The sequence below is a fragment of the Ovis canadensis genome, chromosome 3, assembly GCF_042477335.2.
Source record: "Ovis canadensis isolate MfBH-ARS-UI-01 breed Bighorn chromosome 3, ARS-UI_OviCan_v2, whole genome shotgun sequence".
In the NCBI taxonomy this organism is placed as follows: Eukaryota; Metazoa; Chordata; class Mammalia; order Artiodactyla; family Bovidae; genus Ovis; species Ovis canadensis.
The window spans coordinates 199,660,447-199,673,006 of NC_091247.1; the positions used below are offsets into that span (position 1 = coordinate 199,660,447).

Here is a 12,560-nt window from a genome sequence, read left to right on the forward strand (position 1 = left end):
GTCAGACATGACTGAGCGACTGAACTGAACTGAATTGATTTTCCCTTTTCAGGTAAAATCAGAAAAGGAGTTGGCATCCTTGAATGTTATATTTAATCTAGAAAATCAACTTCTTAAAGTGTTATATCTTTCTGCAGTGCTAAATGCAAACCTGTAGTGATTTCAATCAGAGATTTTTCTAACCTAAAAAATATTTAAATCACATAAATGTATATATGTATATATATATACATAATTGAGTCAAAAGCAGAATATAAAGATACAGATTTCATAGTGGAACATTTATACTTTTCACAGTGATGTGTTTTCCCATCAGAGTGTGCAATACCTTTTATTGGAGATGGCAGAATCATTGATTGACTCTGAGTGTAGGTATTAAGACATAAAAGACCCTGATTCTGGGAAAGATTGAGGGCAGGAGGAGAACGGGATGACAGAGAATGAGACGGTTGGATGGCATCACCGACTCAATGGACATGGATTTGGGTGGACTCCAGGAGTTGGTGATGGACAGGGAGGCCTGGTGTGCTGAAGTTCATGGGGTCGCAAAAAGTCAGACACAACTGAGTGACTGAACTGAACTGATTAAGACATAATTTGTGTTCTAATAGTAGCCAGCACTGCCCAGCGGTAATCATAAGCACACCATGTTAAGAATTTCATTTTTTCACCAAAGTTCTTTTGAGTTTAATTTATTTGAGTTTTGAACACATGCCAAGTGCTAGTCTTGGAATGGATATAGAAAGACTCCAAAGATACAGCCTTTTATTTCTACCCCAGATAAATACCACAGGGAATATAGCTGGGATAACATGGCAGGTGGGGAAGAAGCAGTGACCTGATTCAGGCAAGCTGGCAGGTGGAACAGAAAACAGCCTCTGTCTTCTCCCTGAAGAACAAGTGAGGTCATTTACTGAGAATGATGAGGACTGGACCATGTAAAACATCTTGAAGAAAATGAGCCTGTTCTCAAATGAAAGAGAAACTTGACTGAAAGTCAAGGCTTAGATTTTTCATTTAATCATCTATTCTTCACTAGACACATGAGCAGAATTTGGCTTGACTGTTCCTAATTTTACATCAGGAAAATTCTAGGGAGCTCTAAGAAGGACAAACTATTACGTCACCTACGACTGGAACGAGGCTTCCCAGGTGGCTCAGTGGTGAGGAATCCACCTGCCAAGGCAGGAAATGCAGGTTTGATCCCTCGATCAGGAAGATTCCCTGGAGAAGGAAATGGCAACCCACTCCAGTATTCTTGCCCAGAAAATCCCATGGACAGAGGAGGCCAGTGGACCTCCTCCACGGGTCGCAAAGGGGCAGACACAACTTAACGACTGTTAAGAATCAAACACATTCTTTTTAATCTACTTCTTCCTCTCTTTCAGGCTAGTAAGAGTCCCCAGAGTCGTCAGCTCTCTGGAAAGTTTGTATTTACTGATTAGGCTGCTTTCCTCCCCTGCGTTCAGGGTTCATGGTGTACTCAGAGGCAGCATGAACTAACCTCAAGTAGTTTACCACCAGAGGATCACAGTTAAATTAGACTGAGATTTCAGTGACCTTTCCTACTTTTTTTTTGGTCTGACAGAATAAAGGTCTAAGAATGTTCAGAAGATGAGCTGGATGTGGATGAAAAGATACAGACTGAGTGTGTCAAAGTTTCCATTAGGAAAACAGAAGGGTTCTTGCCAAATAGAGACACACAGAAAGAATGTTCGCTGCATTTTCACCCCTCCCCTTTCACTGCTGCTTCAGACTGTTGCCAGCTCCATTTGCAAACTCTTTAAGAGTGTATCTGCAACAATATCTCCAAACTAGAGGGAGAGGAAGAAGAGCCCCAGACAAAACACTTTGTCACAACGAAGTGTTGGATGTTCGTCTCAACTGGAGTCCATAGGCTTCGGTCCAAGTTTCCCCCTCCCCACATCTCTCCATCACCACAGCCCTCTAGGAAGAGGGACCCTGACTCCAGCTCCTGAACTTGTTTTCTCATTTCTGTTCCTTAGCTCATGTTGTTCCCAATACTTCCAATGCTTTTGTCCCTTCTTGTCCACCTGAAAAATTCTGTGGACCAGTGAAGTTCCTCAGTCGTGCCGGACTCTTTGCGATCCCATGGACTGTAGCCTACCAGACTCATCCATCCATGAAGTTTTTCAGGCAAGAGTGCTGGAGTGGGTTGCCATTTCCTTCCCCAGGGTATCTTCCCAACCCAGCGATCGAACCCAGGTCTTCCACGTTGCAGGCAGATGCTTTACCATCTGACTCACCAGGGAAGCCCCCCCGCCAAAAAAAAATTCAGCCCATTGCTTAAAACCTCATTCAGTCCATCCCAGAGATAGCTTTATCCATCCCTCCCCACCTTCCACCCTATTCCCTGCCATTCTGGTCTTCTAGCCAGTGCAAACTTTCGTCTTCCTTTATATTCGCGTAGCATTTTTCACATAGGGCCATTATGATTGGCTTCTGGGTTGAGCCATCTTTACTTGTTCATACTACAACACCACGCTTCCCTCTTTCACTACACAATGTGCTTCTCTAGGGCAGAGGTTGTGTCTTGTTCATACATATATGTTGTAATGTCTCACTTTGAGTTCATGCTTGCTAAATGTTCCTGAATGAGTGGGTGAAAATCCACCCAATAATGCAAATGCAGAATTGGATATATCTGTTCACAGTTGAAATCCACTATCTCAGTAAATCCTATACTCTGTGAGTCATCCTATGTTAATTATTCACTCTATCCCTGATGGCTCAGCTGGGAAAGAATTGGCCTGCAATGTGGGAGACCTGGGTTTGATCCCTGGGTTGAGAAGGTCCCCTGGAGGAGGGCATGGCAACCCACTTCAATATTCTTGCCTGGAGAATCCCCATGAACAGAGGAGCCTGGTGGGCTACAGTCCATGGACATGACTGAGTGACTAAGCACACATGTCTGTATGAGGGTCATGATGAGGGCAGTCCTGTTTCTCTGTCTGGTCGTTCCGCCTAATGTATTGCTGTTCAGTGCAGGTCCTCCTGTGCATGGCATTTGGGTCAAGGCCACATAACTCAAAGTGAGGTAATTATTTGGCTCTGATTGTCGAACCCTTTAATTATCGTAGATCAGATGTTGCTGTCTGACTCAATTATCTGATTTTTCTGGTTTGGCATGTTGGAATGATCAGATTGACTGGATAAATCTCAACTATCTGCTTTATATTGGCCTGTATGGATGGCTTCACCGGCCAAGTGAACACCCCACCCCGGACTTCTTCATTTTTGACATAGTAATAGTTTATTGTAAACTTTTGCAAATTGATTGAAGATTTGGGGGTGGGGGGTGGTACTTGGAGCAGTCTTTTATCTACTAGGAATCACCATCAGGCTGTCAGATGAAATTTGGTTATTCTCTGCAAACATAACACATAGACAGGAGGTCTCTGTAAGATAAGTCGAAGCCACAGAAAGTTGAATTTGGCACTTTGTCCAACCTTCCAATCAGTTATTTTGTTTATATCATCCAGCTTTCCATTGTTTCTGTTACCCAGGGAAAGTAATTGAAAAATAAAAAGAGACCATTTTTGTGATGTAGAAAAGATTTATCAACATGGAACGTGAGTTTCTACGAGAAGTAGCTCCCATGTTCAAATGGATGAAGTTTCTTTTTAAAAAATATTTATTTATTTTTCTGCATCAGGTTTTAGTTGCAACATTTGGGCTTAGTTACTCTGCAGCATGCAGAGTCTTAGTTCACTGCCTAGGGGTCAAACCAGCATCCCCTGCACTCCCAGGCAGATGCTTAACCACCAGACCACCAAGGAAATCCCTGGATGAGGTTTTTATTAGAAATTTCCTTTATAACAAAGGTTACACAGAATTTGGTCTGATTATGTTGACTACCAAGAATGAACTTAATTTGACCCAGCATCAGTATCTAAACTGTATGAGTCAAGTTGTTGTTTAATTGCTAAGTCATGTCTGACTCTTTGCAGCCCCATGGATCTTCTCGTAGTTCCAGGGATCGAAACAGGAGTCTTCTGCGTTACAGGCAGATCCTTTACCATTGAGTCACCAGGGAACGTGTGTGTGTCCTGCTGCTGCTGCAGAGTCGCTTCAGTCATGTCTGACTCTGTGCGACCCCATAGATGGAAGCCCACCAGGCTCCTCCGTCCCTGGGATTCTCCGGGCAAGAACACTGGAGTCAATTGCCATTTCCTTCTTCAATGTAGGAAAGTGAAAAGTGAAAGTGAAGTCGCTCAGTCGTGCCCAACTCCTAGCGATCCCATGGATCGCAGCCCACCAGGCTCCTCCATCCATGGGATTTTCCAGGCAAAAGTACTGGAGTGGGGTGCCATTGCCTTCTCCAGTATGTGCCCTAGATCCCCATAATTACTATACACCAAGAGTTTCTTTCATGCAATGACCATTCTTACAAATAATTTGTAACTTTGAGGTGTAAGATATCTTGCTTAACAGGGACATCTGCCGTTCCCAAGGACCCTCATCCTCTACCTCTTGCCACGTTGTCCTTCTTTGATTTCCAGAAACTGAGCAAAAAGAACATTTTTAAGGTATATATCTGCCTGTTACAAACCCATAGTTTCCTGCCTTTCATGAGTCTCTTCTAGTTCCTGCTAGCCAACTCTGACCATGCCTTGTGGAAAAGTAAGATATATGCAGTAAACTCTAGGTCAAGTATGTTGCATTTCTGTACAACTTCTTCTGGGTTTTGTAGGGCCCTTGAGACATAGGCCGTGCCTTGTTTTCACGGTTACCATCCTTGTGTAGAAAGTTATGAAATGATCTTTAATAGGACTGTGTCATCGGAAACATTCCTTTCTGTAGCAGAGGTTGAGAAAGGAACTACTGCTCCATGCCATCTCTCAGGAAGGGTGCAGGAGGGCAGTAGCAGCTGGCCTTTATTTGCAAGTAGTCCGTTTACTCGTCATTCCATCCCACCAGTTCATCACTGTGTTGAGTAAATAATGTAGTAGGAAGTGTGACTGTTTTTTATTATTTCTCCTGTTGTGTGGCGAACATCATAATATTTTTGTTTTCTGCAGGCATGAGACCAGATTTAAGCAACGAATGCTGGAACTGACAGACACTAACAACATTGCCTACTTATTCCTCTCAGCTGCCAACAGATGGCTGGAGGTCAGAACGGTACGTTCATTTCATGATTTCGAAATGGAAACCACACAGAAGAGGCCTGATGCAAAGAGAGAGACAGTTGTAAAAACTAGGCTTCCACTGAGATTCAGCACTCACTCCACATTTTCTTGACTTTAGCTCAGGTTTGTTTATGGTACAGATGAAATTTGTCATGATGTTTTTAGCTAATGGCAAGACAGATAGCCCCCAAAGCAAAAATTCATTTTGTGTTCATTAGTGGCCAAATGACATAAGTTAATGGAATAGCAAGTATTTGTATAACTTCAGGTTGTTTTGTTTTGTTTTGTTTTGTTTTTCAAAATTTGACAAGTGAATAGATGTACTCACTTCTACTGAACTGGACCAGCCTGGAAGAGATGGCAACTTTCTATTTTAAGCCAGTGGAGGGTCATGTTAACCCAAATGTAAAACATTGCAATTATTCTCTGTTGCCTTCTTCTGTCCTATATAAAGGAGGAGAATGGGTATAAGCTTCAGCATTGTACAGACTTGGTCTAGCAAGTTAACTAATTTATTTGGGTCGCAGTTTGCCATTTGTAAACTAGGAGTATGAACTCATGGGTGTGTTAGGTTTAAAAATAGTAATATAAGTCGTATAGCTCACTTTTTGGCAGGTACACTCAACAAATGTCTTTTGAATGGATGGATGCATGGATGAATGAATAATGAATGGAAATGGTACCTGCCTTGGTAAATAGTTAATAAGTCAACCACTCCTAATAAATGAAAGAGGGAATAGGTTAGACCCAAGTTTGAGAGGGAAGGAGATGTTTGCAGACTGGGCTGTGTAATCTGCAGTATGAAGAAGCAACTTTGGTAGAAATGATGAGTTGATTGTCATCTTTTCTTAAGAAAAAACTATTAGTTTGTGAAAAGGAAAAGGAAGTTTATCTGCATTATTGTTAAGAACCTCACTTCCACTGATTAAGCATCCCTGTCATATGAACGCTCTTTTTCAAAACTCAGTGAGGGCATCAGAGAGGGCATCTGGGAATGGGGATTTGATAAAGTGAAAGGATGGAGCCCAAATTAAAATCTGAGTTGTTGATGGATGGAAAACATGTTGATAGAGAATCTTGGGCCCCCCTGTAAGCTGTAGTTGTCATAATTTGTCACTAATAACAGAGATTCTCTACCACTAACTATATTGTTTTGTGTTGTGTTATTGTGTAGAAATTATCCAGCAACATAACACAATTATATTTCACAAATTTTAAGTAGATAAGAAATTTCTTTCAGATCACTGTGTGGGTTGGGAGGGGCAGGGCAGAGATTTTCTAATTACCTGTAATTAACAGAAAGGCAGGCAAAGTGTTTAGGATTTATAACAGAAACAAACTACTATTCCTAGATCTTACCCAGACCCTAAATCCTTGCTTTAAGCTTCTGTTTGTTTGCTCAAATCTGTTTTCTCTGAGGAAAAGAAATCATATCTGAATAACAAAACTAGTGATGAACTAGCTTAATCAGAGAATGTCCTAAAATCACAGGGGTGAAATGTCAGTAGTTTCCTTTGTGTTTGATTTTCCTAATGTTGAAGATCAAGTGTGTTTCTTAGGGGCGAGTGTGTTTGCTCTGGACCTGAGGTGAGTCTGGCTTGGCTTCTGCTTCTCCTCTTTAGCACTTCCCACTGTCAGGCTAATGGACAAACATTTAACAAGAATCTGCAAGCAAACCATATGTTCTGCTCTTGCAGCCAGAAGACAAGATATTAGAGCGTTCAGACTGCCAAGAAAGGGGAGGTCAGGAAAAATTAGAGAGAAACAGCAGCCAGATTCAGAGTGGGCTAGTTTAGCTTGCCTCATACCCCGCTACTTAACTCCCACATTAAAGGCGGCTGGACCTACTTGAATACAAATGAATTCTAGTTCCACTTGTAGAAACCTAAAACAAATATATATGTGTATATATATATATATGTATGATATTTGAAAAAGGAAGGGCAGAATCTGCCATTCATTCTATTACCTTGTAACACATGTTTTTGTGTCTTTTTTTATTTTCTGTGTATTATAATCTTTCCACAACTTGCTATTTGGTCTCATTACCAGATCTGTCCCTTAAAAACCAACACAAAAAAGTTATAGAGTCCTTTGCTCTATTTCTGATGAATAAATATAAAATTTGGTAAGAAACTTATTGATTTATTGCAACACTCCAGGCATATCTGCTGATAGAATTCAAGGTCCAGAGTCTTTTGTGGATGATTTTATCTCTTTTATCTCTCATATTTGTTTATCAATAAGTTTATGTGGGTATAAAGAACCTGCCTGCAATGCAGGAGACATAAGAGACCCTGGTACGATCCGTGGGTTGGGAAGATCCTCTGGAGGAGGGCATTGCAACCCACTCCAGTGTTTTTGCCTGGAGACTCCCATAGACAGAGGAGCCTGGTGGGATACCGTCCATGCATCGCAAAGAGCTGGACATGGCTGAGGCAACTTAGCACGCACACACATACACAAACACTCACACACACACATACACACTCACATACACACATACCCTTCTAGACAATCCCAGAAATCCAATTTGAAACCAGTCAGATTTATTCTCTTATTCTGTACACTGAAAATAGAGTTTTCATTAGAACCAGAATATTTAGAATATTAGAATGTTTATTTGAATATAAATGCTGTAATCCAAGAACATATGTGCCACAATAGGAGTGTTGAATAAATAGAACAGATAACTCTAATTAGGAAATAACCTCTCTCCCAATTGTACACATGTAAATGACCTCATTACTACTGTGCATCACTGGAGACACAATTTCAGTTTGAAATAAATGGATCTTGTTTCAGAAATATGAGAAATATAAGTGTTCAGATATAGGACCTTGGAGACTGGGGTGTGAGCTGCTCTCTGAACCCCACAGCTGGATATTTTCTATCTCGTAAGTCATTTACAACAAGATAAGTAATGAAAACCTCTATCTGGCCCACTGATGCTGCATTGATCTTATCTGCGGTATCAACACAGCTGCCTCCATTCCCTGTTCTTTGATATGTTAACTAGCAAATTAACAAAAATATCTGCTTATTGCAAATAATCTGGGAACTCCCATAGCAGAAGCACAGCCAATCAGTACCAGGACGGGAGCAGCCTTGGGCAGAGCTCAGAAGAGGCCAGCAGGTCTCCTGATGCGGATCTGAGGAGCTCACCAACTCAGCATATTCAAAAGCAAAGACATCAGTTTGCTGACAAAAGTCCATCTAGTCAAAGCTATGGTTTTTCCAGCAGTCATGTATGGATGTGGAAGTTCCTGAGCACTAAAGAATTGTGGTGCTTTTGAACTGTGTTGCTGGAGAAGTTCTTGAGAGTCCCTTGGACAGCAAGGAGATCAAGCCAGTCAATCCTAAAGGAAGTAATTCCTAAATATTCATTGGAAGGACTGATGTTGAAGCTGAAGCTCTAATACTTTGGCCACTTAATGCAAAGAGTCAGCTCTTTGGAAAAGACCCTCATGCTAGGAAAGATTGAGGACAGGAGTAGAAGGGAGCCACAGAAGATGAGATGGTTGGATGGCATCACTGACTTAATGGCCATGAGTTTGAGCAACCTCTGAGAGAGAGTGAGGAACAGGGAAGCCTGCCGTGCTACAGTCCATGGGATCGCAAAGGGTGGGATGCAACTGATGACTGAACAACAAGATGACATCCATGGAGAGAAAGAGGAGAAAGCTTATCATAGTTTCCCGTGACTGTTTTTCCCTTTTTCTTCATTCTCAATTTTAGTTTTCTGGAGCAGTGCCACTGAATTCTGTGGACAGATGATCTCCAAGAGAAGTAAGGGATAAAAGGATAAAAATACCTTATTTGAATTTGGGAAGATTCCCGAGCCCCATCCAGATTTTATCTTTTTTTTTTTTTTAATATATGGCTTTCATTCCTTTTTCTGGTCATGCTAGATAAGTGTTAAGGCAATTACAGAGGCTTCCCTGGTGGCTCAGTGGGTAAAGAATCTGCCTGCAATGCAGGAGACTTTGGTTCAATCCCTGGGTTAGGAAGATCCCCTGAAGGAGGGCATGGCAACCCACTCCATTATTCTTGAGACTCCCCATAGATAGAGGAGCCTGGTGGGCTACAGCCCATAGGGTCTCTAGGAATCAGACACGACTGAGTGACTAACACACATAAGACAATTACAAAGTATTCCCTTTTTTGGGCTGAAGATTGTTAGCCATGGAAGATGTAGCCTGCCCACCATGTTCATTTCATACTTATTCTGAATTGGGCAGGGGGGTGGGCGGGTGGTGGGGAATAAAGGTCACAGCACACAGCACTCAGAAAAGGACAAGAACCTAAAATAATAATTTGGCTGGTAGAAAAGTAGCCAGACTGTGACCACCCAGGTTGCTTTGGCAGGAGAGGGGAGTGTTTCTCCTCTGGGTGCCAAGTGAAGTGGACCACAGTCATGTGCAGTGTGTCACTGCAGCCTAACCTTTGAATGATGCTTACGTTCTTTTGTTCAGCACAGCGTTTTCTGTTCATCCCTCTGCACTAAACAGTTCCAGTTCTTTGGCATTGGTGTTTCCATTTGCAAAAATTGTGTAACTCTATCTAAAGGGTGTCTTTCCAAGGCTTTGTCTTGCTGTGTGGTGAAAGGATAAAAGAAAAATCACGTCAAGAAGCCAAAAAAAAAAAAAAAAGTCTTTAGAATCAACAGGCTAAAGTGAAAATAATCTTCAGGGTGAACTTGTATGAGAGTCTGTTTTGTGAAACAGCACAGAGCTGTTTTGAGTGTTTGCAACCCCATTCTAGACAGGTGTGTGTTGATCTCGTCATGTGAAGACCCAGACACTCCATGGAACCATAAACATCGACTTCTTGTTTTTAGACATGGATTTCTGAAGACTATGAAAAAAAGGGAGAGATGGTATTCCTATTAATTACTTATGAGGTTGTTTTATGGAATATTATTGTTTTCACTATAATCCCACATAGAGATAGAGGCCATTAAATCACTGGAAATCTAACCAGAGGCCTTTCTTTTGACCTGGGGATCAAAGGCTTCCCTTCTGGAGGGGAGTGTTGAATTCCCAAATTCAATGAAAGTTATAATTTATCACTAATACAAATGTCTTGTGGTTGGGCCCTCTTTAAGAATGGAAATTCACATGTGTAGTAGCTTCTGTTTCCTAAGCAGAATCTCTCTTTCCATTGTATCATTTTGACTGAAAGTGTTTTCTTCAATGAATTGATCCGGTAGGACGCAGAAAGCCTTAATGGGAGGACATGTGCTGCTAGCATGTGAGTTAATTCAGATGATCTGCTTGTCCTTTCTTACTGCTTTTAAGCCATTTTGTTGTTCACATGTTTGCAATGGAAAGGAAAGGAGGTGTGGAAAGGTAGAATCACTGTATAATTCATTAAACTAGTTAAGTTTAACGGTAAAGGAAGTGGAATTGGGGAACTAACATAAACTCATATTACCTAGCAATTTCACATGCCTGTTACTCTTACAGTACTATTGGAAGGGAGGTGATTGGAATTTAGTTATTTTGCTATGAGATTTCTTGATAAACATGCACAAACAGGCTTCCTCTCTTACTCAGATCTGGTAAAATTCTGATCAAATGCCTCCGAAATAATCTCCAATTCTTTGGGAAAAAAAATATTATTGAGCAGGGGTGGTAATCCAGGAATGAGCTGTAAAGTATCTTATTGATATAACTGAAAGACAACACAAATAGCACTTTTAAAAAAAAAAGAAAATGATAAAAAATATTTTTATGAAAAACAAAGTAACTTTGTTTTAGATACTAAACTGCAGACCTGTGCCTGTGCACTAAGTTGCTTCAGTCGTGTCCGTTTCTTCATGACCCTGTGGACCGTAGCTCACCAGACTCCTCTGTTCAAGGGATTCTCCAGGCAAGAATACTGGAGTGGGTTGCCATGCCCTCCTCCCAGGGGATCTTCCTGACCTACGAATTGAACCTGAGTTTCTAATGTCGCCTGCATTGGCAGGCTGGTTCTTTACCACTAGTGCCACAAACTGCAGACATACTGGTTTTTAAACTCTTACTTCTATTTGAATTTACTAGATTGTGGAATTTGGCAATGGATTCATCCCCTGAAAAATCTGCTCTAATTGTACTTCAAAAAGCTATGCCTCGGGCACTTACCTGGCAGTCCAATGGTTTAACACTTCACCTTAACATTTCAGGGAGTGCTGGTTCCTTAAATAGGTTGAATGTAGGGGTGAATTGGTGGGTTGAGGAGGAAGAGTAGCTTAAGTGGTCTGCCTACCCCTTTGATGGTGCTGTGTGCAGGGATCAAACACAGTACCATGCTTCTGCTCCTGGCACCTTAGAAATGGCAGTTGATTTACAGCCTTTTTGTATCTTATTGTAAGTGATGACCCCAATGGCCCATGTGTGCCATTATTTTTAGTCCCTTTCAGTTTCTTTGTACTCTCTTGCTGGAGGATTTGTTTGTTCAGGTTCAGGCACTGCAGTAAAGGGTCCCAGGTCCCAGTTTATCTGACCGAAGACAGGAAGACCAGCATGATTGGAGCACGGTGAAGGAGTAGAAAAGGAATCTCAGATAAGGTCAGAAGAGGCAAGGTCTAGAACCCAGACTTTACATCATCTGCGGCTTTGTAATTCATCAGAGTTTGAATTTATTGTAAGTGTAATAAGAAGGCATTGATATTCTAAACAGGGAAGTTATATATACCTTTAAAAGACCATTGAATGAATGGAAAGATGGATGAATGAATGAGGCCCTTCTGAGGTCATCTGGGAGGAAGTGGAGAATAGAAACTAATAAAAACATATAATGTTTCAAGCCCTTAAAGCAGGGGTCCCCACCCTTTCTGACACCAGGGACCAGTTTCATGGAAAGCAATTTTTCCATGAACCAGGGAATGGGAGGTGGTTTAGGGATGATTCAAGCGCATTACATTTACTGTGTACTCTATTTCTATTATTATTACATCAGCTCCACCTCAGATTATCAAGCTTAAAATATTGGAGATTGGGGGCCCTGTCTTAAATTGTATGGTGCCCACAGAAATTTCTCAGACACAGACAGGAATATTTCTTTGTATCATGCTGGAAGCATCTTGCTGGAAGTATCTCCTAGTGTTAACTTACTTTCTGAGACTTATCACATAAACTCTTTATGAGTCTCTTTAGGAAAGCTAATATTGGGAATAACAAATTTATAGCATAATGTTAAAAGTATTAACTTTAACAAGAGAGTGGGAAGGAAAAATTCATATTGTCGTAAATAGTTTAGAAGTATTTAGTGGAACACATTGGTGTTTATAAAATATAAAAAAGCAGCCCAGGCTGGTTAGATTCTACATTCATATAGTTGTTGCTTCAAATAAAGGGGGGTCTGATTGGGAAGTGACAAGCTGTTAATAAATGAATACACTGGATACAACGGAAGGAGCTA

At 41.2% G+C, this 12,560-nt stretch overlaps 1 protein-coding gene across 11 annotated transcripts in view; it reads left to right on the forward strand.

Annotated features, from left to right (window-relative positions):
• Positions 1-12,560, forward strand: part of ABCC9 (ATP binding cassette subfamily C member 9) — a 169,192-nt gene that overhangs the window by 127,077 nt on the left and 29,555 nt on the right. For all 11 annotated transcript variants that reach the window (XM_069585551.1, XM_069585550.1, XM_069585555.1 and 8 more), the window contains one exon: positions 5,043-5,145. In XM_069585551.1, coding sequence (XP_069441652.1) covers positions 5,043-5,145 — 103 coding nt within the window. The remainder of the gene's footprint in view (positions 1-5,042; positions 5,146-12,560) is intronic.